The sequence below is a fragment of the Wasmannia auropunctata genome, unplaced genomic scaffold (assembly GCF_000956235.1).
Source record: "Wasmannia auropunctata unplaced genomic scaffold, wasmannia.A_1.0 LD336106.1, whole genome shotgun sequence".
NCBI lineage: Eukaryota > Metazoa > Arthropoda > Insecta > Hymenoptera > Formicidae > Wasmannia > Wasmannia auropunctata.
In genome coordinates this window covers 6,974,403-7,000,804 of record NW_012026784.1, presented here as the reverse complement: position 1 = coordinate 7,000,804, position 26,402 = coordinate 6,974,403, and the positions used below count along the sequence as shown (strand labels likewise).

At 36.3% G+C, this 26,402-nt stretch overlaps 6 protein-coding genes and 1 long non-coding RNA gene across 13 annotated transcripts; 4 read left to right on the top strand and 3 right to left on the bottom strand.

The window, feature by feature from the left end:
• Positions 1-125: 125 nt before the first annotated feature.
• On the top strand, positions 126-624 carry LOC105455367 (histone H2B). Its single transcript, XM_011698643.1, has one exon. It carries the CDS (start codon positions 201-203, stop codon positions 570-572), a length of 372 nt encoding a protein of 123 aa, XP_011696945.1. The 5' UTR covers positions 126-200; the 3' UTR covers positions 573-624.
• Positions 625-1,309: 685 nt separating this feature from the next.
• On the top strand, positions 1,310-4,621 carry LOC105455346 (glycerate kinase-like). The gene is made up of 2 exons (XM_011698611.1): positions 1,310-1,728; positions 1,804-4,621. The coding sequence occupies exons 1-2, from the start codon at positions 1,685-1,687 to the stop codon at positions 3,851-3,853; spliced, it is 2,094 nt and encodes a 697-aa protein (XP_011696913.1). The 5' UTR covers positions 1,310-1,684; the 3' UTR covers positions 3,854-4,621.
• LOC105455354 (small G protein signaling modulator 3 homolog) lies at positions 4,449-9,764 on the bottom strand. Of its 2 annotated transcripts, none has more exons than XM_011698623.1 (15): positions 9,160-9,764; positions 8,473-8,654; positions 8,242-8,340; positions 7,969-8,132; positions 7,692-7,902; positions 7,468-7,598; positions 7,136-7,369; positions 6,950-7,044; positions 6,595-6,740; positions 6,394-6,491; positions 6,141-6,320; positions 5,894-6,004; positions 5,336-5,646; positions 5,099-5,259; positions 4,449-5,012 (listed from the first exon to the last, which is right to left on the bottom strand). In XM_011698623.1, the coding sequence occupies exons 1-15, from the start codon at positions 9,226-9,228 to the stop codon at positions 4,820-4,822; spliced, it is 2,385 nt and encodes a 794-aa protein (XP_011696925.1). In that variant the 5' UTR covers positions 9,229-9,764; the 3' UTR covers positions 4,449-4,819. The 2 variants fall into 2 exon arrangements, with proteins under 2 accessions (XP_011696925.1, XP_011696934.1); XM_011698632.1 differs by lacking the exon at positions 9,160-9,764 and adding an exon at positions 8,998-9,130.
• A 225-nt stretch (positions 9,765-9,989) lies between these two features.
• On the top strand, positions 9,990-20,091 carry LOC105455317 (ubiquitin carboxyl-terminal hydrolase 47). Of its 6 annotated transcripts, none has more exons than XM_011698563.1 (18): positions 9,990-10,098; positions 11,327-11,394; positions 12,380-12,604; positions 12,694-12,979; positions 13,094-13,272; positions 13,412-13,586; positions 13,649-13,770; positions 13,858-14,051; positions 14,130-14,344; positions 14,423-14,646; positions 14,730-14,897; positions 15,666-16,044; positions 16,129-16,491; positions 16,592-17,029; positions 17,114-17,367; positions 17,459-17,821; positions 17,929-18,095; positions 18,180-20,091. In XM_011698563.1, exons 3-18 carry the CDS (start codon positions 12,383-12,385, stop codon positions 18,328-18,330), a joined length of 3,900 nt encoding a protein of 1,299 aa, XP_011696865.1. In that variant the 5' UTR covers positions 9,990-10,098; positions 11,327-11,394; positions 12,380-12,382; the 3' UTR covers positions 18,331-20,091. The 6 variants fall into 6 exon arrangements, with proteins under 6 accessions (XP_011696865.1, XP_011696856.1, XP_011696900.1 ...); XM_011698554.1 differs by having other exon boundaries at positions 9,990-10,105; XM_011698571.1 differs by having other exon boundaries at positions 9,994-10,066.
• A 404-nt stretch (positions 20,092-20,495) lies between these two features.
• On the bottom strand, positions 20,496-21,160 carry LOC105455304. Its single transcript, XR_975107.1, has 2 exons — positions 21,072-21,160; positions 20,496-20,987 (listed from the first exon to the last, which is right to left on the bottom strand). It is a non-coding gene; the product is annotated as an uncharacterized LOC105455304 (long non-coding RNA).
• LOC105455310 lies at positions 20,865-21,723 on the top strand. The gene is made up of 2 exons (XM_011698541.1): positions 20,865-20,957; positions 21,035-21,723. The coding sequence occupies exons 1-2, from the start codon at positions 20,928-20,930 to the stop codon at positions 21,299-21,301; spliced, it is 297 nt and encodes a 98-aa protein (XP_011696843.1). The 5' UTR covers positions 20,865-20,927; the 3' UTR covers positions 21,302-21,723.
• Positions 21,724-21,817: 94 nt separating this feature from the next.
• Positions 21,818-23,869, bottom strand: LOC105455297 (pyrimidodiazepine synthase-like). The gene is made up of 5 exons (XM_011698523.1): positions 23,469-23,869; positions 23,262-23,367; positions 22,664-22,907; positions 22,337-22,561; positions 21,818-22,241 (listed from the first exon to the last, which is right to left on the bottom strand). Exons 1-5 carry the CDS (start codon positions 23,491-23,493, stop codon positions 22,110-22,112), a joined length of 732 nt encoding a protein of 243 aa, XP_011696825.1. The 5' UTR covers positions 23,494-23,869; the 3' UTR covers positions 21,818-22,109.
• Positions 23,870-26,402: the final 2,533 nt, after the last annotated feature.

Below are 26,402 nucleotides of genomic sequence, written 5' to 3'. Positions count from 1 at the left end.
CGCGCTCTCTTATACCCCGCGAGGGCAGCGCGCTTCCACCAATCAGCCGCTTCCGGCCTTCTGATTGGTGCGCCGTAGCTCTCAGTAGTGGTATATATAAGATAGCTTCGCCCTAGCTCGAGAAATCATTTTCTCCGTGCACTTCGAGAGCGCTGTATCGTGGTTTCATCCGCAAATAGCATCGACTGTACGAAAGAAAAATGCCCCCTAAAGCGAGTGGCAAAGCCGTGAAGAAGGCCGGTAAGGCCCAAAAGAATATTAGCAAGACCGACAAGAAGAAGAAGCGCAAGAGGAAGGAGAGCTACGCCATTTACATCTACAAAGTACTGAAACAAGTACATCCAGACACCGGAATCTCCAGCAAAGCCATGAGCATCATGAACAGCTTTGTGAACGATGTGTTCGAGAGAATCGCCGCGGAAGCGTCGAGACTTGCGCATTACAACAAGCGCTCTACGATCACCTCTCGGGAGATACAGACGGCTGTGAGGCTCCTGTTGCCCGGCGAATTGGCGAAGCACGCGGTCAGCGAAGGCACGAAAGCGGTGACCAAGTACACTAGTTCCAAGTAAATTGGAATTGGCTATGACGATAAAAACGGCCCTTTTCAGGGCCAACAAAAAATTCAAACGTTAGACTTCGCCTAGATATCGCACTTCTACAAATTACATAATCAACATGAAATATTTATATAACTTGAGCTATTAGTTTATATCGCGAATTTAATATTAAATACAATTGTCTAGTTAAAATTTTACTTGTAATAGAGTTGTCTAATAATAAAAAAATCTATATTATATAATCTCAAATATAAAATCATTTTTAGATAAAGTCGAAATATATCTGCAAGAACATTTTAATATTTAGAGGTTCTAGAAATTGCTTTTTATTTGTTCATTTATATTACAATAACATGGATTATTTATTGTAAATAAATTACACTTTTATTTATATTATAAGTTATATATATTTATATTATAATCTATTTTTAGATATAAGATCTCTAACCATTTTCTATTTTCGTTTTTAAGTTGAGTCAACATTTTACATACAGCATTAACATATATTTTTCCATTAATATCGTGCCGAATTAAATTTTATGTTCTCAACGAATTTTCGAGAATCATTGCGTTTGCGAATAACACGCATGGTATATATATCACAAATTTTTATTCCAATTCGATTTTTTCAGCCTTATTTGTCGTCTGACTATTACTGAGAAAAGAGAGAGCATGCTATTACGATTCTAACGTATACTTGTCAGTCATGATTTGTAGGTCGACAGTAAGTTCTTTCTTCGGTAAGAAGTAGCTGTGAAAGTACGATTAACTAATGACTATTTGTAGATTCGCAAGTTGAATTTTTGTGTTCGGCAACGCGGGGATTACATGCCTTCGTACAAATGTTTGATTATCCCCAGTCGCAATTTGCCGCCTCGAGATATGCTCCGAGCATATTATCGAGATATATACAAAAATAATTGCACAATAATACGTGCGAAGTTACCGAATTGCGTATTTCGCGAAACTCTTGAACAACTTAAGATGTTTAGTTTGAATATCTCGCGACGCGTGACGCGTGTGGAACGCAGCAGTTAAAAAACTACTGATAAGAAAACGATGCCGCAGTGCTATCTCGCAGGAAGTAGTATATCTTCACGTATGCGTTTTAACGATCGATTATAATGCGACGGAGAATATTCCACAAGTTGCTCGCTTTGCACGACAGGCAAGTGTCGATTCTCGTCCAGAAGTCGTTCGATCGAGCGTTCGTGTCGTTTATGTTTATTTTGTTTTTTTCCAGCCGTACGATCGTTTCGCGTCCTAACCTCTCGAAAATTTCCAAGTGTACAAATACAAATTGCGAAATGGCAACGGACACGAGATTCCTGCTGGAGTCGAGGGCCATTCTGCGAGATATCTTCCGCGCCGCCGTGAAAGCGGTGTCGCCGAACGAGATCATACGGAGACGGGTGAAACTGCGAGATAACGCTTTGCACGTCGACGGGAGGAGCTTCCCGCTCAAAGGTGACGTCTACCTCGTCGGGTTCGGTAAGGCGGTCATGGGAATGGCCGTGGAGCTCGAGCGAGTGCTCGGCGACACCTTGAGGAGGGGCATCGTCAGCGTGCCGAGCGTATCCAGGGACGCCGTGTGGGCCTCCTATGAATCCGGCTTCCCCAAGTTGCACGACAGTAGGATAGACTATCGCGCGGGCGGTGTCGACAATCGGCCTGACGGCAGATCGTTGGCCACCACGCACGACATTATAGACCTGGTGGAGAAGTTGACCGTGACAGACACCCTCGTGGTGCTGGTGTCGGGTGGGGGCTCGGCGTTGCTGTACATGCCGAGGCCCGTCCTGGATCAGGACGACAAGCTGGAGCTCTGTAGAAGGCTGCAAAACGCCGGCGCCGACATCACCGAGCTGAACACCGTGAGGAAGAAGCTGTCCCTAGTGAAGGGCGGCGGTTTGGCACGTATCGCCTATCCCGCGTCCGTCATCACGCTAATACTGTCCGATATCGTCGGCGATCCCGTGGACCTGATCGCCAGCGGCCCCACCGTTTACAGCCCGAGAGCACCGGAGCATGTGGTCGCTATATTGAAAAAGTATAACCTGTTTCAGTCACTGGAGGGCGACTTGAAGGCGGTCGTCACGTCCAAGGAGACGTTCAACGACAAACCGCTGCTGAATCCGGCCAAGCAGTTCAAACACGTCGCGAATATGATTCTGGGAAACAACACGACGGCTCTCGAAGCCGCGAGACTCGAAGCCTCGCGCAAAAAGCTGACCCCAATATTATTAAGGAACGACGTCACGGGGAATGTGCAGGACGTTAGTTCGGCGTATGTTCACATAACGAGTCTGATATGTCTCGCCTTGCTGAACGAGCTGGATAGACAGGGATTTTACGACAGAGTACGGACTATGCCGATACTCTCATTGTCCAGCGATAAAGTCAACGAGATCTTTCGTTGTATCACTGGCACTCTCGACGGTATAGTTTTAATTGGCGCAGGCGAGCCGACGGTTGTGGTGACCGGTCGAGGCAAGGGCGGTAGAAATCAGGAGTTGGCTTTACGTTTTTCACTAGATTGGTTAGCCAAGATCAAAAGTTACCCGCGACTCGCCGAGTACGATGTGACGATGCTCAGTGCGGGTACCGACGGTCAAGACGGTCCCACCGATGCAACAGGTGCATTTGGCTATCCCGCCATTGCGCCTGTAATGCATGATCTTTACGCGAAAGTTAAATTTATGGGTGCTGAAGAAAATTTACAGGCCGAGCAGGAGACGACAGACGGAAAAGCTCGGACGCAGGGTGAACGACAGCAAACGAATAGATTTATAACAGAGTCCAATGTTGAGCCGAAGGGACGGGATTTCGTTAGCACGGAACAGCCTCCTCGAGAAGATGTTAATGAACATCTCGACAATTTCGCACTAAAGATAATGCAAGTGGAACGCATGTTGCCTGAAAATGTCCTAAAAGAAAACGACACGTACAATTTTTACTCGCGCTTCAAGAAGGGGGCGGATTTAGTAAAGACGGGACACACCGGTACCAATGTTATGGATTTACATTTTATTTATATTAAAAAACGGCCGTGCAAGTGTGAGATAGAATCCTCTGACAGGCCAACAGAAGACATCTTGGACGTACACGATTTACATATTGACGCGTTGACTATTGAAAAGTACAAGGCTACACGTGCTCCCTTAAAATTTGACAAAGACGGACTTTTACAAACTCCAACTACCGAAGCTAAAGCGGAAAAACCGTTTCTTAATGTAAAAATCATTGATGAAAATTTTACAGATCCGTGTTGTAAAGGAAAATGTATAACGTGATTGATTAAAAAGTTATATAAAAGAATACATCTATGAAAAATCCTACATTACGCTGTATAAAATAAATAATAATTACACGTTCAACAATATTTTTTGGAAGAAAATAGATAATTTACATTGTAAATACTGCAAATTTTTAAATATATACCTCAATTATATCTGTGTATCAAAGGCACTGCTTAAAAATAAATCTCTTAAATTATAACATTTGCTACATAACGTACGTTTGAAGATATGACAATATATATTCTCTACATATATAGAGATATCTACAGAGCTTTTATAATATATATTTTATATATTTGTATATGTATCATATTGTTTGACTATATCGACGTTTTTTTCTTATGACAAAAAAATATAAAACTAATATTTCATAAAGAAATATATAATTACATAATATAACATTTATACATATTAGACACAATACAACTTTGGTTACCTAATACTTTCTATCCAAATATTTTCATAGATGTATTGTTTTTCTCTGAAGCTGTTAATTATTTTGATAGATACAGAATTACTTTGACAGAGACTTTTAAAAGCTTCTTAAAATATTTGCTTGCATAAGAAGATTTAATATATAAGTAGAATCTTCTATCATAACTGTTTATTATCAAGTCTGTGCAACTAAATAATATAAAAGTTTAATAACATCTATAAATTACGTTATACAAATATAAACGAGATAATTCATTTAGATAAAAACGAGATTATTTGTACATTTCTTAGTCATTAGTGTACATTAAACTTCAAAGTTTTATACGATAAAAATCTTTTCAATTGTTAAAATTATTTCGTCATTCATAAAAATCTTTTTTAAATTAAAATATATTAAAATATGTTCTGATTTTTTTTTACCACATTAATAAATAAAGAGACTAGAAATGGAAAATTAGATCCCGAGTTTTTGGACGAAAAGCAGAGAAGTGGCATAGCCTTATTAATTATCAACTATCTCATATGCTAAAGATCCCAACTAAATAAATGATGTTTGACTAGCATGTCGCGAACTCCGTCTTTTAAAGGCTGTGATTGTTCCTTCTTGGGCGGTAGTTCCCAGTCGGGGTTCAAGTTAAATGCGAATTGGCTTAATATTCTTAATTCACATTTTATTTGCACCCAACCTGGACTATTTATGAAGCTCCACGGTTGATACCTAAACGTTATATGTACCATTATATATTGTAACAAGAAATTTATACTGTACAGTGCACAACACGTAATTTTTTTTTCTACACTCACCACTTTTGTACTACTTCTACACAGGAACATAAAACTTCTAACCATAAATGAAGCACTTGTTCATTTAATCCGAGACATATGAGAGAGCGTAATTTTACATCCATCTGAGCGTGTGCATTGTCATGTGTTAAATTTACAGATTGGACACAACGATATAATAGCTGAAAAAAAATGTCCTTTATTATTCATCGAATATGTATGCGAGGAAAATGATGATAAACGAATAATCTGTGATACCTCCTCCGGTGTCAGAACTTTGCCATCCTCGTCCAACCTGTACGTTTTGCACAGCACCAATCGACTATAAACAGAATTGAAGTCTTTTTCCACTTCTCTGTTGGAAGCTTCTTCTATAAATAACCACGGATGACACGGCCCGCCCAAAAATGACGGTCTCTTCATTCCATGCTCTAAAACTGCTTTCACAGTGGGACATAATGTACCTCTCACTAAGTCAGTAACAGCTTCGCTAACCGCATCGTCTCCAGCGCATGTATATTGTTTACTTCGTTCATCCAGCAGTTCTACAAACTTCGCAGGAAACCACCCTAAAAATATATGTTAGATTAATTGAGTATAATTTGAGATGAGAAAATAATATAAATTTCTACTTTAAAGATCTGTATTACTGACATATATATTTTAAAAAATCGGAAAAAACAAAACATTTGTTAAAAAAATATATATAAAATAATTTTAAAAAGAACTGACAGAATTCATGAGATGTCAAATTAATTTCATCATAATACTCAACCTCTGAAATAATATAAAATTCTTTTCGTATATATATATTACCTCTCAATCCATTTAGTTCTCCTACCCAACAATGTTCATCTTTTTGACTAATAATTGTAATTATATCATTCTTTCGAAAACCAAGCTCATCGTCATCGTGTCTCTCAAAATCTGCAACAAGATTAATATATTTGCAGAACAGCATTTTTCGTCTGAATTAATTTGTTACGTTACACGAATGTTTTATTTTTATTGGTAATAAAATTACACCGCTATAATATATAACAAATAAAGAAAAGATATATACCTAGTAAAGCTTTTGCTCTTCTTTTCCGTGTCCGCGATACATTGACATAATTGTCATGGTCTTTCGCATGACTTTCCATTGTGTAATCTGCTATAAGAACAATATTATTTAATTTTGGATCGACATTTATGAAATGCCTTGCAACTTGTAAAACAGCTTCCCTCAGATCGACTAAAATTTCTGAAAAATCATATATAAAATTAGATAAAGATATAAATTTTATTGAAAATTCTATATGACTGTTCGTACATACCTGTTTGACGAATATTTTTGGATTTTGCGTCGTCTTCACCATCATCATTTCCAAATAAAATTGTTTGTAGCATTGATTTGTTTCGTTTCATTTGACGTCTGCAAAAATACCACAAAGATATATGAATAATAAAAGAAATTTTTATTATTGTTACGATTGTTATTAAATAGGAATACATAATATATTTTTCATCATTTATACCTATTCAAATGTTGCTTCGGTAAGTTTGGTACCGCATCTGGATTTCCTACCAATCCGCCTTGATCAGCCATTAAATAAGCTAAGTGACGACGTCGATGAGTCTCGACTAACACGTCTGTTAGTGATCCACTAACTTCTAAAGATACCTAAAATATACATATAGAAATATTATAATATATAATTTTGAACTTCATTTGTGTGTGTGTATATATATACACACATACATATACACAAACGAAGTTCAAAAGTTTTAATATAAATTTCTTGTATCTGCAAGATATACACACATACACCAAATTTATATTAAGATAGTTGTAAAATTCGTTGTTTTTAAAATTATATCAAGATATCATACGTTGAATAATTGGTCCACATCATCAACGTCTCCTGGTATATCTGAGAGAGCGTTAAATATTTGTGCAGAATTCTCCAATTGTTTTAAATCTGTTTCTGAAAAAAAAAAAAAACACATTTAATAAACATGGGCAACTGTACAAAATAATATAGGTCGCTCTAAATATAATATATACTGAAAATATACCTTTTATTTTCAACATCCCAAGCGTAATTTGAAATAAAACTATAGATCCGTCGAAAAGAAACATATCCCATATTCGTAGTAATATTTTCATATGCACGACCGATGCAAATAAAGTCAGAAACCAATGCAGAGATATAAGACTTAATTCTATGTCGTGTTGCACCAGAACATGATCTATGTCGGGAAGATAATTAGTTACTAATGTGCGAAGTACTCTTTGGTCAGCTTGAATACCTACGGAAATAATAGTTATAATTTGATAGTATTATATATAATTAACACGCTAAGTTTTTTTAACTTCAAAATATTTTAAAATTAGCAAAATGTATTACCCAATAATGTTGAAGAGTAGTAAGAAGCTGGTAACAAATCTTCCACTATCGTTGCCATCATCCAGAATGCGTCTTCCTCTTCCAAAAGTAATAATAACGATGCCGCCATTGTACCCGTACCTTGACAGTAACTTGACATAGCAGGATAAAAATAAACATTAATATTATGTATTTAACTTAACAAAATAGTTTTAAAACTCATCATATTTGAAATTCCTTCATACCCAATATCGGGATATAGCCAAGCTAAGGCACGCATAACGCGTCTTAATCGGGGTATACCAGTGCTGTGGAGATGGCTGAAACACGCGTTGGCCGGCATAATGCGAAGGAGATCTTTCTCTATCTGCTTATTGGTCATTAGTGCATCGTTACTCGAGGCTTTCACTATATCTTTGTACATTATTTCCGACGAACACTTTTTCTGAAATGCTCCTGTAATCAAAGGCATACTTTAATTCTCATAATTCGTCGTTTAACATTTGTATTTTTCTCGTTTACCTGACATGCGCATCCAGATTTGAGGTCTCAAGGAATGGGGTATGCCACGGCGAACCATTTCACGTAATTTATCTGTACGCGGTAGATTTCGATCCATATTTTGCCAGGAGAGCTCTGCCACTTCTTTGTTATGGCTGAATTCCAAGAGAGCGACCCATTGCAGTCTAAAAGAGCAAGTAAATATATTCCAAAAGTTTGTCTACTTTTATATCTCTATTATAAATACAATTATAAAGGCTATATTTTAAGTGCGTGACAAAAATATTAATTAACCTGTGCTGTGGATCCTCAACAAACGGTATTCCCAGTAATTTTTTTGAATTCTGTTCAGGGCCGTCTTCTTCCTCCACGCGAAAGCCAAATTCATCAAACCTAAATTGATGGAACAGTTATAAATATTATTTCGCAGTACTGTGTTTCCTATACAATCTTTTAATTAAACTTCTTTATATTTAAAAGAATTTAATTCTATTGTACATTATTTAACACGTATATAAATCTTACCTATATTCAGGCTGCGAATTTGGATCATCAGGTTGATTTAATTTAGCTAGGATATCTTGCGGCCACATGGATGGAGTTAACGCTGAGAATGGTCCACCCGGTGCCGGCGACAAAGCCTCGCCGCACAAATCTCCAATATCTACTTCGACCTCATCTTCGGAAACGGCTGTTTCTAATTTTTTCTAAAACACAATTGCACTTGACAAACATAAAACATGTGAAAGCAAATGATTAATATAGAATAACCTTTGCTGATTTAAATCGATATATTTTTGAAGAAAGGTCACATTTGCACATTTTTCTTTAACTTTTTATCACAATTTTCCCAAGTTGCAAGTTGCAACCTCAATTTTTTATTATTTTTCTTTGTCGTACAATTATATTATTCATTTATTTTTTATCCTTTTACGGTATTATTCTTTAGTTATTTTTTATTCTTTATTCTTTATACATTTTTTATTTTCTGTCAATTATTAGAAGATCGAATAAGTTATCTGCATATAGACCATTTTTTGCATTTTATACCCGTCTCATTTCTGTTTCTGAAAGAAACCATTGTAAGCCGAGAAACGATTTGGACGGTGAGGTGGCTTAAATCGACTCGACTCCACATGTTATCTCACGGGCTTGTCAATCTCGCGACTGAACGCGTCATAAGTATAACGACTCGACCGCGCGAGTACTCACGTTATGCTCCTCTTTCCCGACGTAACCGTCATGATCGCGAACGTTGAAGAACGACTTGGCCAGGTCCATGGTCGCGGAAATTGGTCCTCAATCGGGATCTCGGTCCGTCAACGCGTCAGATCGGTCAGATCCCCATTGACATCTCCCGTCCGTCGTGACCTGTCAACGTCGCGCGTCGGGCTTATCACTTATGGTGGAGCGCCGTGGACGGTGGAGTAAGCGGAGTAAACGTCATAATAACGGGAGACAAAAAAAAAGAGAGCAACTACGTCACACTTACGTAGCGTCATCTGGTAGCTCTCGCTTCAGAGATCTAGTCGAAACAAAAACGAAAACATTCGGCGCGTCCGATAAGTGTCGATAACAGGCGGAATTTCTCGCGTAAAAACTCATCGTCTATATCTCTGAGATTATTTCGTATTCCATTTTATTGAGATTTTTGAATTGCATTTCAGTACAGCCTTGTCCGGCTCTCTCTCCAATTAAATTTCTCGAGTTAAATTCAATCTCGGTTAATCGCACATGAATTATCTTCTGTTCGCTAAAAAATTGACACGAGATTATCGTTTGCGATCATTTGCAAAATAAATGCGCTGCTATACGCACTCCTTGTGCATCGAAAAGTCAATCGACAATGCCGAAGCGGAAACGGAACGTCGAGAGAAAAAGAATTGAGATAGCGAGCGAGAGGAGGAGAAATGGAGAGAGGAAGAGAGGAAACTCCTGCCGAGATCCCGTTACCCGCGTTACCTTCCGAAAAGCGACGGCAGGGCGCAGCACCGGGCGGTCGTTCCGTCCCCCCCCCCCCCCGTCTCACACTCCCAACCGCCACCGTCGTCGTGAGCGCAGAGCGAGTCACTAGCGAGTGTAGGCGAGTGATGCGCCGTCCAGGAAAACATGGCGTAAAGTGAGTGCGTTGCACATGTGTCAGTGATTTCGGTAAGAGGTCAGTTTCTGAATCGCGAGGTCGGCGCGGACCGCGAGTGGCTCCGGCTGGCTGCGACGGGCACGTCGGGGAACGGCACGCGCCGGGCGGGTCCCGCGGTGGAACACTCGCCGGGGAACACCACGCGCCGGGGAACGCGCGGCGGAGGAACGACACGGGGGAGAGAGAGCGAGAGAGAGAGAGAGACGCTGGACTCTCTCCTCCTCGGGGGCCCGCAGTCTCCGCTCTGTCATCGCGGAAATTCGTTCGGCCGGTCGTTCGTACGCTCGCTCGCGCACAGCCGTCTCGCGGCGGAGCTCCTCTACCCCTCCGACCGGGCCACAGCAGCCGGAGCAGCCCGCGGTAATGCCCGTGTTTCAAGTCCACCGTGTCCGGTGGCGAACGAAAGTCGTCGGTCCGCGCGAATCGTCCGCGTCGGCCTCACCGCCGCCGATCGCCGACGATCGTCCGCGGATCGTCGGTCCGCGCGGGTGTAACGTGCACGCGCGGAGCGATATCGTCGGGGAGGTCAGCCAGCCCGAGCTTTCCCCGTCACGGCGACGCATTCCGATCTCCTGAGTGTCGGTGCCGTCTCGGATCTAGCGCGGATATACGTTATACTCAAGGCGCGATTGGGCACAGATACTTGTTATTTACATAACGCGCGTAATATCACGCATGACGCGTGAGCGATGCTAGTAATGCGGCACGATACATCTCTCTCTCTCTCTCTCTCTCTCTCTCTCTCTCTCTCGCGAGAGAGATTCCCGATGAGAGATAACGTCCCCGTCGACGCCGATTTGTTTAAGAGAGTGCCTTTTTCGTTCTGCTCTTCTGTGTCTCTTACGTGAAATATTTGGATACGAGTTCTGCGAAGAATTTTATTAAATACTTTGAATCTCATCCTTTTAATTATTGCATGTTTCATGCTGCTGTATAAGTTGTTATATTACTTATCAAAGACCAGGGGTGTTTATCGTGATATAGACTAATACTTTTCGCTATATAAAATTTATCCTACAATGTGATTAAGTGCATATCACAAAAATAAATACATCATTGGAATATAATAAATATAAAATATTTTGATAAAATTGGTTTATATTGAAATAGCACATGTTGTTCGTAACAATATTTGTCTAATCAATTTTTTAAATTATATGATCTTGATACATTTTTTTAATATATAATGTACATATTTTTAATATTATATATTTATCTGTACGTATTATACATTTTTAGGTTGGATCAGTTGATTAGGAATAAGCTTTCTATTTAAATATACATCGATAGTCCAGTAAAAAATATAGGTAAGTCTTAATAATAAAATTGTATCTAATTCCCAGATACTTTAATTCTTTATAAAACATTTTATACATACATAATCAACATAAACGTTGCATATTATTTATTTTTATTAAATATAGATATTGCTTGTAATTTTCAAAAAAAACCAATGCCATCTATAACAATAAATAGTTCTATAAGATAATTCCTATTTTATAGAAATATATAATGAAAACAATATGGAGCTTTTGTATCTGTAATAACTAAATAAGAATATGCAGAATCACATATTTATATAGAATAATTTAAATGGAAGCTTATAATTATTAATAAAATGATTATGTATGTGATGTAATTGATTTTTAATTATCACACTTTAATTTTGTTTCACGATAAAAAAAAAGGATTATAAAATAGGAAAGCAGAGAGGCGGAAAGAGAGATGGGTTGCGATCTCAGAAAAGAGAGCCATTTCACAAGCTTGGTTTAGACATTCTAAATATAGCTGGAGGCTCTATAGGCTTTCCGTACTGTGTCATGCCGCACAGCAGCATCCTGCTGTGTTGCGTAGATCTTGCTCATTTTCCGCCATTAGTATGGCAGTGTGCCAATTTTTGTCTACTGAAAAGTATCTGATAAGCTTTTATAATAATCACCTTTCCAAATTCCGTACCCATTAATAAACGGGAAGTGCTGTGCTATTTTTGTTCTGATGTCATATATGACATAATGATTTTATTATTAAAAAGTCTTTACTAGAAGATTATCAATTATTATTTATTCTAAAGTTTTGTATTTTTACAATTTGATAATATATGCAATTTTATGTAAAGTTAGATACAAATTGGCATTGTTGCAATTATATTTATATCTGCACCAAATGAGATCATATAACTAATTTTTCTTAAGAAATTATTCTATCATAAAATCTCATTTTATCTTAGATTAATTACCGTAATTTAATGTATGATTTAATAAGACTTATGCCTTTGTGACGTTTTGTTTACAGATCATGGTTTGCAAAGCTGGTGAAAAGTCTCAAGGATGCGTTTGTGTCGTTCAGTTTAATATGCCTTTTGATGCTAACAAACTTTGCCATAAACTTTGTACCACCGACAAATTTCCCTTATATGTATCTACACCCGTGAAGGAGCTTTACAACTATATCGAAGAACAGTATCACATGCAACCGGACAGCTTTAAGTTGCTCCTACGCACATCGTCATGCACACTGGTTATTTTAATTACATCCTTTAAATATATAATACTACATATGACGTATAAAATGTATTCTAATGCAGTTGATATTGTATGCGATTCTAGATTGATTTGTCTAATTTGAAAGAGAAAACGGCGGAACAGATTGGAGTGGATTTCTCCGTTAATCCGAGTTTACCGAAAAATACTCTGTTCGTCGTTGATCCAACACAACCCTTTCTCATTGACCTAACATCGAAAAACATGGATTGTCAATTGCCAACGTTCACGAGCGCGCCGTCCCTTCAGCCACGATGGACTGAGGAGAATATCGTTAGGGAAGACGTTAGAGAGGATGTTAGGGATGGTAGAGAAGAAGTTAATTTCAGAAGTTTTATTAAAACTGAAACAAGTATGTAAGCACCATTTAAGAATTTTAATATAAATTTGCATATGTTAACAAAGATCTTTTCAAGTGTATTTTTTAATATATATCTGTAATAATTAATTTTATAATTTCTTTAAGGCTACGTCGGTTTAGTCAATCAAGCAATGACTTGTTACTTGAACAGCCTTCTCCAAGCTTTGTACATGACACCAGAATTTCGTAATGCGCTTTACAATTGGGAATATGTGGATGGTTCAGAAAAGGATGAAGCTTTGAGCATACCATATCAATTACAGAAGTTGTTTCTCAATTTACAGGTATAATATATTTTTGATAAACTCAATATTTGTGTATGTTTATCATATATATAGATGATAAACTTGTATTTATATTCAATTTAATTTTCGTATTTTTAATATAATTTTTATTAATGATATAATCGCATTTTTCAAATAGACGTCCACAAGATCCGCAGTGGAAACGACGTCCTTAACGAAAAGTTTTGGATGGGATTCTACCGAAGCATGGCAACAGCACGATATTCAGGAGCTTTGTAGAGTTATGTTCGATGCACTGGAACAGAAATTCAAAAATACAGAACAATCGGATTTAATCAACAGACTTTACGAAGGTACAAAATATCATTATGCGTGAATTGTGAAAATATCTGTAATTTACTTTCTATGTCGCTAGGAAAGATGATCGATTATGTCAAGTGTCTTGAGTGTGGAACAGAGAAATCAAGAGAAGATACGTTTCTTGATATCCCATTACCAGTTAGGCCGTTTGGAAGCAATGTTGCGTATAACAGCGTGGTAATGTATTGTTGCTAATTTGAAATACCATTTACATTTATACATATAAAAAAACATGAATATAAGAAAAAAAAACTTTCTCTCTAGGAAGAAGCAATTAGAGCGTTTGTCCAATACGAAACATTAGAGGGAACTAATCAATATCATTGTGAAAAGTGCAATAAAAAATGTGATGCGCATAAAGGCTTGAAGTTTACGAAATTTCCATATTTATTAACTTTACATCTCAAGCGGTTTGACTTTGATTACAAAACCTTTCACAGAATCAAGCTCAACGATAAGTATGTAAATCATAACTAAGATCAACAAACGTTCTATTTTTCATTTTGAATGAGTTTCGCATTACCGTGCTATTTCAGAGTCACGTTTCCGGACATATTAAATTTAAATTCTTTCATTTCGTCCACAACGAGTCAAGAATCTCCAGGTGGTGAGGAAGACATTGGCTTAGGTATCAAATGCGACGATAGTTCCACGACAGATAGCGGTACTTTAGATGACGATTGTGCACCGTGTGACAACAGCCTTTCCAACAGTAATCATTCAGCCAGTCATGATCAAGACGATGATGAAGGTACAATGTTTATGGGTGTGATCATTTATCGAAACCATTTTCAGAATTATTAGAGGATGTGTGTATGTCCACCTTCAGGTATCGATATGAGCAACGGGCCGTCCACGTCGAGTTGTACCACGCATAATCACGAGAATGAAAAGAACCGCGGTACTTATATGTTGGGAAAAGGTCCATACATGTATGAACTGTTCTCGATCATGATTCATAGCGGCAGCGCGAGCGGAGGTCATTATTATGCTTATATAAAAGATTTCAGGACACAAGAATGGTTATGTTTTAATGACCAAAGCGTAACTCAGGTATACAAATTTATTTTTCATGAAGCAATTTGCTGTATTTTTTGACGCTAGTAATAATTTTTTCGGTTATCTCATATTTTCAGATAACTCACGACGATATTCAGAAGACATATGGCGGTGGACCTTCGAGGGCGTATTATAGCGGTGCATATAGCAGTAGCACGAATGCGTATATGCTTATGTATAGGCAAATCGATCGTGCTCGTAATATTCTGCCTATGCAAACCCAAGATTTTCCACGACATATTCAGGTATGATTTAAACAGGAGCTAGAACTTAGACATATACATTCTAGTAAATTGTCTAGTAAACTTAAAATTAGAATAGTTCGTATAATATTCAAGTAGAATCAACTGTTACACTTATTCGTTTGATTTGCAATTACAGTTTTAAATTTATTTAAACATAATTACCTAGTTATAATTTATTATAATATAACACAATATAAATTCTTTTTTAATGATCAAGAAATTTTAATTACAAGAGAGATTTTTTTAACTAATATATGCAAATGCCTTTTTTTGTTAGAATTTTTAGAATTTATTTTATAAACTTTATCTCTTTTTTCACAAGGTTAATATTAATTTCAAATTTATTTAAGCATAATTATCTAGTTTTATAATTTATTTATTATAATATAACATAATAAATTCTTTTTCAATGATCAAGAAATTTTAATTACAAGAAAGATTTTTTGTAACTAATATATGCAAATACCTTTTTTTGTTAGAATTTTTAGAATTTATTTTATAAACTTTATCTCTTTTTTCACAAGGTTAATATTAATTTCAAATTTATTTAAGCATAATTATCTAGTTTTATAATTTATTTATTATAATATAACACAATAAATTCTTTTTCAATGATTAAAAGATTTTAATTACAAGAGAGATTTTTTGTGACTGATATATGCAAAAGCCTTTCTTTGTTAGAATTTTTAGAATTTATTTTATAAACCTCAACTCTTTTTTCATAAGGTACTCTATATTTAATACATTTTTTATCATATTTATTTGTAGGAACTATTGAAAAAAATGAAGGAAAGTGAAGATAACGATAGAAAAAATCGTGAGAAGCAAATGTCTATACCTAGATTGAAGGTATACTGTCACCATCCAGTAGAAGGGAAATTGATGAATGTCAAATTATATGTCATGCCTGATATTTCTTGGGCCGAAGCAACAGAGAAGGCATATAAGAAATTTGGTCTTGAAAATGTAGTGAGCCTGGATCAGTGTCGTTTAGTTAGTTATGAGCATAATACTGATTTAATAGAATGTAGTTACGATGATCGAGAGCATGAACCTGTTGGGAATATATGGCGTTTTTCCCGTCGATTCGATTTATTACTAGAAATTCGTCGTAAAGATCAAAAGTTTGAGACGTATTTACCAGGTGGTGAGTACAAAACTGAATGAGTGTGCGTGTATGTGGCTGATTATATACGGTTGAAATTCAAACTTTTTAAATGTCACGTTTCAGGAGTTGCAACAAAAGTATTTGTCATAGACGTAACTCGAGAGGAGGTAATTGACGGTCCGATCGATATCCGAGGTTTATTGTCGCAAAGTGTTAAAGAATATAAACAAACCGTAGGAAGAATTATTAATATGGATCCTAAGCAAATGAAAGTAATATTGCGAAAATATCCGGAAACTAGACCAGTGGAAAACGATGATAGCGATCTTCAGGCTGAAGGATTTTATAACGCGAATAAAATATTCATATCAACGATGTATGATATAGATAATAACAAACCTTTTCAAGAATCAACAGTATACAGGATTATAGAGAATTTTAGACATGTTATCTCTCTGCATGTCCAGTTACCAGATACCAGTAAAGGTATGATTTTTCAGTGGTTCACCGAACGAACAACTGTTTGCAATTACAATTATAATTGCTATATTACGAAAAATTCTAATTTGTTATAATTTTTGTGTAGAAACATTGGAGGAATTGAATATCCCATTGTTAGACGAATACGAAGAGAAGGAAAAGTCTGTTACCAGCGGTCCATCTAAACTCGGCGTTACCGAATCGCATTGGGATGCCAATTTGAAGTACAATGAAACCTCGAAAGGTTGTACGCGAACTAACGAGGATACCACCGTGCGGAATATAAGTCCTCAGTTGGGGGAAGCTGAGGAATGGAACACTCCTGAGCAGAGTAACAGTGAAGATAGTAGCCTTAGTGATAGTGATAAAACGTTGGTCGGCGATGCACCGGAGGGTGCCGATATTGAACCGCAATCGTGGCATAAGCACAACTTTAGGAACTATAAGATTTCAAAGCAATTCGAAATAGAAAACTGGGATATCGACGACGACTCCGATTACTACTTTAGAGCTACACCGTATACAGACAGTACTCAACAAAAACGTATGTCGTTAAAGACAATTTTAGTGATTTTACGTGACTGTTGGCCTCTTAATTTAATTATCTCTCTTTTCTTTTCTTTGACAGTACTTAAAGTATTAGTGGATAAAAGAATGAGATTGAGCACCTTGAAGAAAGATTTAGAACCATTTGTGGGTGTACCTGTGGAATATTTCAAAGTTTTTCGTCTGTCAAATTCTGGTGACTCGGAATGCAGTTGTTTGACGGAACAGCTTAATTCGTATGAGGATGGTGAGAGACTTAGTGTGAAACTCGGGCGAGCTCTACGTAACGGAGAATTCAAAGTAAAATTGTATCAACTATTAATCGACTCCACTGAGGTTCGTACCATAATTTTTTAGTAAGAAATTAAGATAGTTCTCTATATTATTTGTTATCAAGATTTCTGATCATGAATTAAAATTTTATTAGCCTTACAAATTTTTATGCGAATGGATTGTCTCGAAAGACATGACAGTCGGACATGCAAAGAAAGAGATATTGGCAGAAATAAAGAGAAAATATGATATAGATATACCGTATGAAAAATGCCGGCTTAGGAAAAAGTATTACAAAACAGCTTCAAAAGTATTTCTAAACGAGCAGAAGTTCGACGATCTCCGATTTCATTCGCAATTTGAGATGATTGTTCAAGAATTACCAGATAAAGAGCCAGTTACAGACACTAATCAGATTGTCTTGTTCGTCAAAAGGTGGCTGCCAGCAAAATTGCAATTGGGACAATTCCAAGAAATTGTTATGGATAACAGAACTGTCGAAGAACTGAAAAAGAAGGTAACTTGCGTAAAAAAACAGTCATTTTGTGTCAATAAAAATATAAAATTAATTTAAATTGATTTAAAAAAATATAAAATTAACTTAAAACTTCTTTATTTTTCTAGCTTTCCTCAATATCGGATATTCCGGAGGAGCATATAGATATAGCAAAGGGAAAAGGTAGCTTTCCATGCGACAACTCTGTGCTTAGAATTCAAAACGAGCTTGACTGGAACGAACATCACGATAATTTATCTTTCAATTTTGAAGATGGTGCCGTCTTCTTGTACAGGTATATATTTATTATATATTTCTTGATTGTTAAATTAATATGAACCACCTTTTAATAAATCACTAAATGTTCGGATTGTTTCAGGGACAATAGAGAAAAACCAAAACAATTAAATGCTGATGAGGTAATGGAGATCGCTTTTAAGGAAAATTCACGCTTAACGCCGCTTTCTACAACTTCGAGTTACAGTCCACGTCGGGAGAGAGCACTTAAAATATATTTGGATACCGAATGATCGTCTATCGAGAGAGAGCAGCGTTCTCCTAAAAAAAATGAGTCGCTAAATAGACAGATGTGCGAACACAAAATATTTACACTTAAATTTACGCATAAATTGGTTGCATGTTGGGTATTTGCAAAATTAATATTTCCTCAAATGCCAAATGTTTTGTGTTCCAGTGAGTCTTCAGCATTTCAAAGCTTCCGCGTTTCTAAAAGTTTTCGGCTTTTTCTTGAAACCATTGGATTTTTGAAAGTGTTTGAATTCGTGAATTGTTATATAGTAACACATAACTCGGAGTCTCGGTATTCATACCTGATTTCGAGATTTTTAGAATTTATATGAAGTGTATAAAATATGTCCGCGATATCACCTGGTCTGTTGAATCAGTTTTTCCATCTATAGAATCAAACTAAGCAGCACGATTAAGATCGTAAAGAAGAATTAATATTACGGCGACGAACAAACTTTCTGATTTAATGAAAATTCAATGAAAATTCACGTGTGTTATTGACTTATCGATATTTTGCATGACGATGTAACTTGTGTTTTTGTTATCCTACTATTTTTGCGAATCTGCTCGGTTTTCTCTATTGTACATAGAGAGGGAAACCTTTATATCTTTATATCTGTTAAACTATATTTATAGGCATTATGCTCTTTGTTGGAATAGTTATATATCTAGTATTGTATAAGAACTGCACTGTACAAGAACTATCATCGACAATACTTTTGTTGTCATTTCGCATGATGATGAATTAACTTGTATTTTTCTAGCAATCAAACTTATAGATTTGCTACTTTATGAGACTTTAATGAGTTTTTGCCAATCATTTTCGAATCTAAAATATATAGCATTTTAACCTGGCAATTATCGTGTGATGGCGTGTATCACAAATCACTAAATGTTATCAATTTTTTTTAAATAACATATATTTATCACGTTTTCAGATATGTACGTTTTATTATTATTTTTTTTTCAATTAACCGACTGTATACTAATAATGTGCATAAATGCGCAATAATAATGGCAGAAAGAAAAATATGATTTTTTAAGAAAGATATTGTGAAAGAAACATACGATTTTTATACATATTCTCTCATTCCTCGCTACACTACCGATATTTGCAAAACTCAAGAGAGCACGTCGCTGCTCAACTTACATTTGATTGTCATGTGTACATACTTTAAGATACATACATATCATTATATTATCTTTGCAATAACACTCGCAAATATACTGAAAATAACTCTTCATAGAGTCAGAAGATGTGTACGAAAGTGTTCTAGCTTCAAAGTGTGAAACGTCCATTGCTTTAGCTGCCAATATTTATTCGCTTAGAAGCTGCTTTTTGTTGATTTTCTTTTTATGCAAAGATGAAAGATTGATGAACTAGACCAAGTGGTAACTTAATAGTATCTATTTGTTGCATCTTTATTTATTTTGTTATCCTCTATTAATAAATCGATGATAGTTTTATTTATCATTTGAAGCCTGAGCTTCACATGTCGATCATCGTTTTTATAATTGTTGAACGAAGGAAAAAAAAGGTCGATGTTGATATTATCTTTTAGCAAGGTAGATAACAATGAAGGCAGCGAGCTACGTTTGATCCTCTTTTTCTGAATAAGTTAATCGTAAGATCGTGGAATACATCTCTCTGGATATACAGATTGTAATTTAGAACTCTCTAATCATCGGCGATCAAAGGATATTCTCTGTATGATACACTGAAGTTATGAAACAAATTATATTTATAATTATTAACAATGAAATATTGAAGTGTCTCAATTTGTCTCGTTTAGACCGCCTCGTTTATATCCACATCATCCTCATCCATTTCGTAGAAATGTATATAAATGTCTGCATGTTTATAAAAATGATATTAATACAAACACTTTGTGAATTTTGTCATTATTTGTATAAATGTAAAAAGATGAATCGACAAAGAAAAATCAATATTTAATACAGTTGCAATTATTAAATATAAATCTAACTTTTGAGACAGGTAACAATAGGAAAAATATTGCAATCTTTAATATTATCTTGCCAATTTCGTGACAATTTTAGTAAATTAATTGTAAGTTAAGAATGTGCGTAAAATTCATTAATTTTGACAGCATATTTTAGGGCAATTAAATGAATAAAGTTTAATTAAGTAAATCGACAACCAATAAAATTGTTTGATAAAGTTTATTAAATCGTTATCTCTAATCTAATCTCCTTCTATATCAAATAATAAACAATAATTCTGTCAGCGTTAATAAAAATGATACATTAGATGAAAATTAATCAGCGATTAAGTTAATCAAAATTCGGCCGCCTTAATTTCTGAAATGACCGATTTCCTTTTTGAATCAACGGTCATGGTGCAAGAACATGTATCTAGATGCGATTCATTCGCGAGCTGGAGCAGCTTCAAGCGTGATGGCACTCCCAACGCTGTACGTACAAGTATGAATCATCAGCTGGCTCTCTTTAGTTTATTCTCCCATATGTAGTACATGTGCCACACTTATCAATAGGAATATCATTTTACAAGTGTCGAGGAATTCATTGCCGAGCCGCACCGAGTGAAAAGTAGATACAAGTGTATATCCGACTGTGCACAATGACACGGAGCGACACCATCATCAGCAAGGTATAAGGCTGGCCGCCTCTTTTCACTTATCTGTCGAACAAAAAATTTTTAAATTAGCTTAATCGTTTGTAATTTAGATGCAACACGTGGAAGATAGCTTGAAAGATACCTTACACAGGGTCGAGGTAATCGAGAGAAAGCTTCACACAGAAGTACTCAGCATAGAAAATCGGGAGAGACTGGAAAACGAACTGGAGGAAGTTAAGGCAGTTCTCAGGCGAAACGAAAAGGAGTTGCAAAACCTGAGGAAGGAAAACTCAAAGTCCTTTATGATAACGGCGTGCTTGGTCTTCGTGTGTTTCCTTGTTTACGGAGTGTACCTGATGATTTTCGGAAACGTTTAATATGCCTGTAGGAAATAATTGTAATATTAATTTATCTGCTTTTTGTTAACTTTTTTTATATATGTAGTACAAACTCTGTCCCTCGCATATGTGCAGTAGTGCAACACATGTTTATACGAATTGCAAATTACGCCCGAGTTTTATAAACATTGAATTTATTTTATAAAAATGTATCCAGGAAGTGAATTTATAATATTTTAATTTTGATACTCTTTTTACCGTTAGTCAATTAACTACATATATAATCGTCACTGTCGTATCGCAAGTAATGTCGCCAATAGCGTAACGATCAAGACCAACCTTGAGATATTCCAATAGAAATGTTATATTTAAAAGTAGCGATGTATAGCATATCAAGATAAATATGTAAATAATATCATTGTAATAAACATATTTTAGATGTATGTAGATTATGCGCATAAGAATTTGCATGACGTTTGAAATGTCCTACATTATACACACATGTCCTGTATGTCCTTGCTAAAAAAAAAAAACACATACATGTAAAGACGTATATAATTTTTAGTAGCAAAAGAAATTTTTATTTTCACATGTTAACCAACATAACAATTAAGATAAATGCTCTTTGTTATAAACTAGTTAGTATCTGTTTCAGGTATACATATATATTACACAAACATCAATTTTATTTTTTAAAATATATATGTATATGTATATCATGTATATATATTTAAGTATATGGATGTAATTTACTATATGTGGTGTGCTGAAATGACAACGTACGAAGTGGCGTATCGTTTGAACTCAAGACATCGTAAGACGGAATGGGCAATAGGCTGGATTATCTTTAGCTGTTAGCTATTAAATCGTACTGAGGTGTCCCAGCTAGACGACTACGCATGTACTTGGCGTGCACTTCGGCTTCCAGGAAGCTGCCGCTCACCGCAGGATCTTCTTTCATGGCGACTCTCCATTCGAGCTGCAGTATTGCATGAAAATTTTTATCACACTCGATATGCATGCCAGCTTCCAATAATATAATATTATTATTTTCATTGTATTATTATTCTTTACCAGTCGTAAGAAACGATCTCGAGGTATGGCAAACTGCTCCCCCTTTATAATTCTCATTGAGTCCGCTCTTTCACACCACGGCCATATCATCAGGTCCAGCATGCCGGGTTTGCTGCCTCCGAAAAAGGGAGTTCCTCTCTTCGCCAACTCCCGGTCAAAGAGTTCCAGGCCAGCTAACGCCTCGTTGAATATTTCCTGTGCCAATGCCGCTTCTGAGTAGAGTCCCTGAAAGTCAAATGTAATAAGATTATCATGGGAATGTATATTTGAAAATTATTGACGAGAATATATATGTATTTCAAAGTGAAATCAGCATAAAACGAGTACCTTATACATAGTCGTTATCACTGTATTAAATCTATCGATCAGTAACTTATCTTTAGCCTTTGCTAAAGGATTACTTGGATATAGTTTGTTTTGAGTGTACGCGTCGTCCAGATAATCGGCGATAATTAGGCTCTCATACAGGGTTTCTCCATCTTCCAGTTCGATACAGGGAACTTTATTAAGCGGGCTCTTTTCTATCAACCAGTCCGGCTTGGTCGTTAGATTCACATTTACTACATCGTATCTAAAAGCAAAACAATACATGAAAAGGGGCGTACAGAAATATATAAAACATAATACAAAATCATTTACCAATTAAACAACATTATTAAGTAATTAAGTTTTTGTACAGAAACAAATTTCCCTTTTTATAAAAAAAAAACTATGTTAAATTAATGTATATCATATTTAAAAATAAGATAGAAATGTGAGGAAAGAAATTTTGCATCTCTACGGAAATATATGTTAAATTATTTTAAAATTATACAATTTATTAAAAAAAAATATATCAGTAAAAAGTTTTAAACATGTATTTTTTAGTGTCAAATTTTGATGTTTTGGACAAAAAACTAACAAAATAAATAATGATTGTGCTTACGGAATTTGCTTGGCGTCCAGCACCAGGTGAATTCTTTGCGCGTACGGGCAGAAGCGCATGCTGTACAGGCGTATTTTGCCGGATACGAGGGGCGGTGGTACCGATCCTGAAAAAAAGGGAATGCACATTCATGCAAACGTTCTCCCTCGCGAATCTGTCAATCGTGCGATATTACGCGACGATAAATATTAAATACTTCTCCAGTACCGGCGCTCAGATGCTTCTCGCTCATCCTGATGCTCGTATCCAGCCGTCGAACGCGCTCAGAAAGATTTTCGTCCCGCCGTTCTAAATAACGCTTAACATTCCGTTAACCGGCCGGAGCGAGGAATAAATATCGATGACAGTGCAAGTACTTGTGTATCTTCACACGCGCAGCTATCACGCGTACACATGTGAGAGAGAAAGAGAAGGATTATGCATCACGGAGCACTTAGGCGCCTTCTATGTTCATTGACATTTTTTTTGTTTATTTTTTTTTACTTTCTATCAGTAATTCTCCGACAACGTCGCTGTATCTCGCCGGGGAGAAAGGTTGGGTCGTTGGGAACAGAAGCTTGAAAGTGGACGGAGTAGATATTGGAAGTATTGGAACATTTGGAACTTTGAAGCTCGCCGTCAGCTCGGAGTTCGTCCACTAGCGCCTCTCGCGTGCATAAAATGTTTACATCAAACTACGCAGTCTACGAATGTATTTTCATCGGATAACTGCACTACACGCTATTATACGTTCAGGAAAGAAAAACATGAAAAATTAGGGCAAAAGGGATGTGGAAAATTAGATTTAAGACTCGGTTACATTGTATAGACATGAAGTTAATACTTGGCGAGTTATTTAATCGTTTTTCGATGCAAGTAAGTTCATGTTCTTTCATTATATAAATTCTGAATTTTGTTCTAACAAAAATATCGAGGGAGGCCATAAGATTATAATCTTATATGTATATGTATATTTGTTCGCGGTTCAAAAGCTTAATTTTCGAGAACTGTTTGTTTACAATTTGAAAATTAGAATTGTTTATTTATTATTTTTTTGGGGAAAAATTGATTTTTTTGATTCTCGATCTGTTTTGAATTCCATCGGGCACATTCGATTTCAAGCTTTTCTTCTATTTGATCTTATTACCTATACGTAGAAATCTAAAAGGTGTTTTTGAGTACAGTGATCGACGAAATAAGGTCGAAAAAAAAGAATATTCATCGACATATTCATCGTGCATAATATCTCATATTCTCGATATTACATTATATACCAGAAAACTCAATTTCTGTTGGTAACTACGGAATTTTAACCACAATGATAAGTATTAGCCTCTTCGATATCGACTGACCTTACCCTGCGATAGCAAATAGTGCGAACCGAATGCTACCAGATAGCGCCTCGGGTACTTTTACAAAAGTTGCGATTAGTAGCGGTCTAGTGGCAAAAGAGGAGCATCTCTTGTAGCGAGATGAGCAAAGCGAGATGGGCGAGAAGAAATTGGCGATTCGAAATTTGAAAATTCCGTGCAATGCCTGCGAGAGGATAAGTTCGATCTCCGTTTCTAGGCTGAAAAACTTGGTAAACTTGAAGACTCACGATTCGGATAGCAATAGAGATGGACGCGACAGAAATGGACGCGCGCGTTACCCGATTCCACACTTTCAACGCCCAATTCCACACGATGCCCAATTCCACACGACGCGCAATTCCACACGACGCGCGAATCGAACAATTAATTGCCGACATTCCAAGTAAGTGTATTAATTTGATCTGCTAACCTTTAACTTGCACTCTCAAAAGCGAATATTGAGTGATCATCTATAACATGATGGATATATATCTCCATATTTTTTTTTTACTGACTACGAAGAAGATAAACAAATAAATAACAAAAAAATTTTAGAAATTAGGCAAAAGTATTGTGAAAAATTAAGTTTATAAAATGACTCGCTTACATACAAAAAAATTTGTTTTCGTGGCAAAATATAATCGAGCGAGGCCATCACAATATACATTATCATTATTTTAGATATCTCCACAAATAATATTTAAATCATAAAGCCAAATAAATTCTCTTATAAAATAAAATCTGTGAAATTAAATGAATTATGATTTCATTATCTCTTTGTAAAGCAAACGGTTCTGAAATTTCCTTTTTTAGAATTCCTTGACTTGCAATCGTTTGCAATTTGAAAAATATAATAGTTTATTACTATTTTTAAATCGATTTCGGGATTTATCGATCATAGAAACCACATTATAATATCACATTAATAATATATATCTTGATTAAAAAAAACTGCTTATCACAGTGGTTTTCGATTAAGAATAGTTATTAACTCTCTTATTAAATGCAAATAATTTAACTAGATATTTAGCGCGTATTTTATACACATTAAATTTAATTTTCACGACACTTAGGATTAATAATGTTCTGTTGTAAATGAACGGTGGAATAAGATTTTATTCGGCATAGAATGTACGTCAATTGTCGCTTTTACTTTTTGTCGCTCTACGAAGCTTGCGATAGATTTGATGCTTCGCAGTGACAGTGTCGTAAAATACGAATGTTTATCTCTTGTAAAGTGTCTAATTTCCGTGGGACCAGATGTTGTTCCTGCAAACGATTCGATTAATGAAGAGCAAACGGGTAGCTTATTTTCCACGTCGAGGCCCGAGTAAGACGCGCTCCTTAACTTCGATACGATGCATTATTGCATCCGCTCGCATTACATCTGGATTCGAATAGTAGTACGAGAGAGGTGAGATACGGACGGGGGAAGCGGGTGGAGGAGAGGCGCGTACGCGTAAGTAGAGGTGGTGTTGATAGCGCTACAGCGTCAAGGGAGTGTATGCACCGAAGTCGATGATGGAGAAATGGGTTTGTGGGGGTGGCAGCTGCTAGGTAGAACCGGAGCTCGTGGTGGTAGGTGGTGGTAGCGATGGTGGTAGTAATGCACAAAATATACATATATCAGAGAGAAAGAGAGAGAGAGAGAGAGAGAGAGAGAGAGAGAGAGAGAATGTTTGTGCTCGTGTGTCTGTGTGGGAGAAAGATAGAGAGCGAAGTGGAGGAAGATGTGGAGGAACAGCGCGGGCGCTGATTGGTAGCAGAATCGATTAGCCAAGCCGAGCTAAACCTCCGGCACCGCGGCATG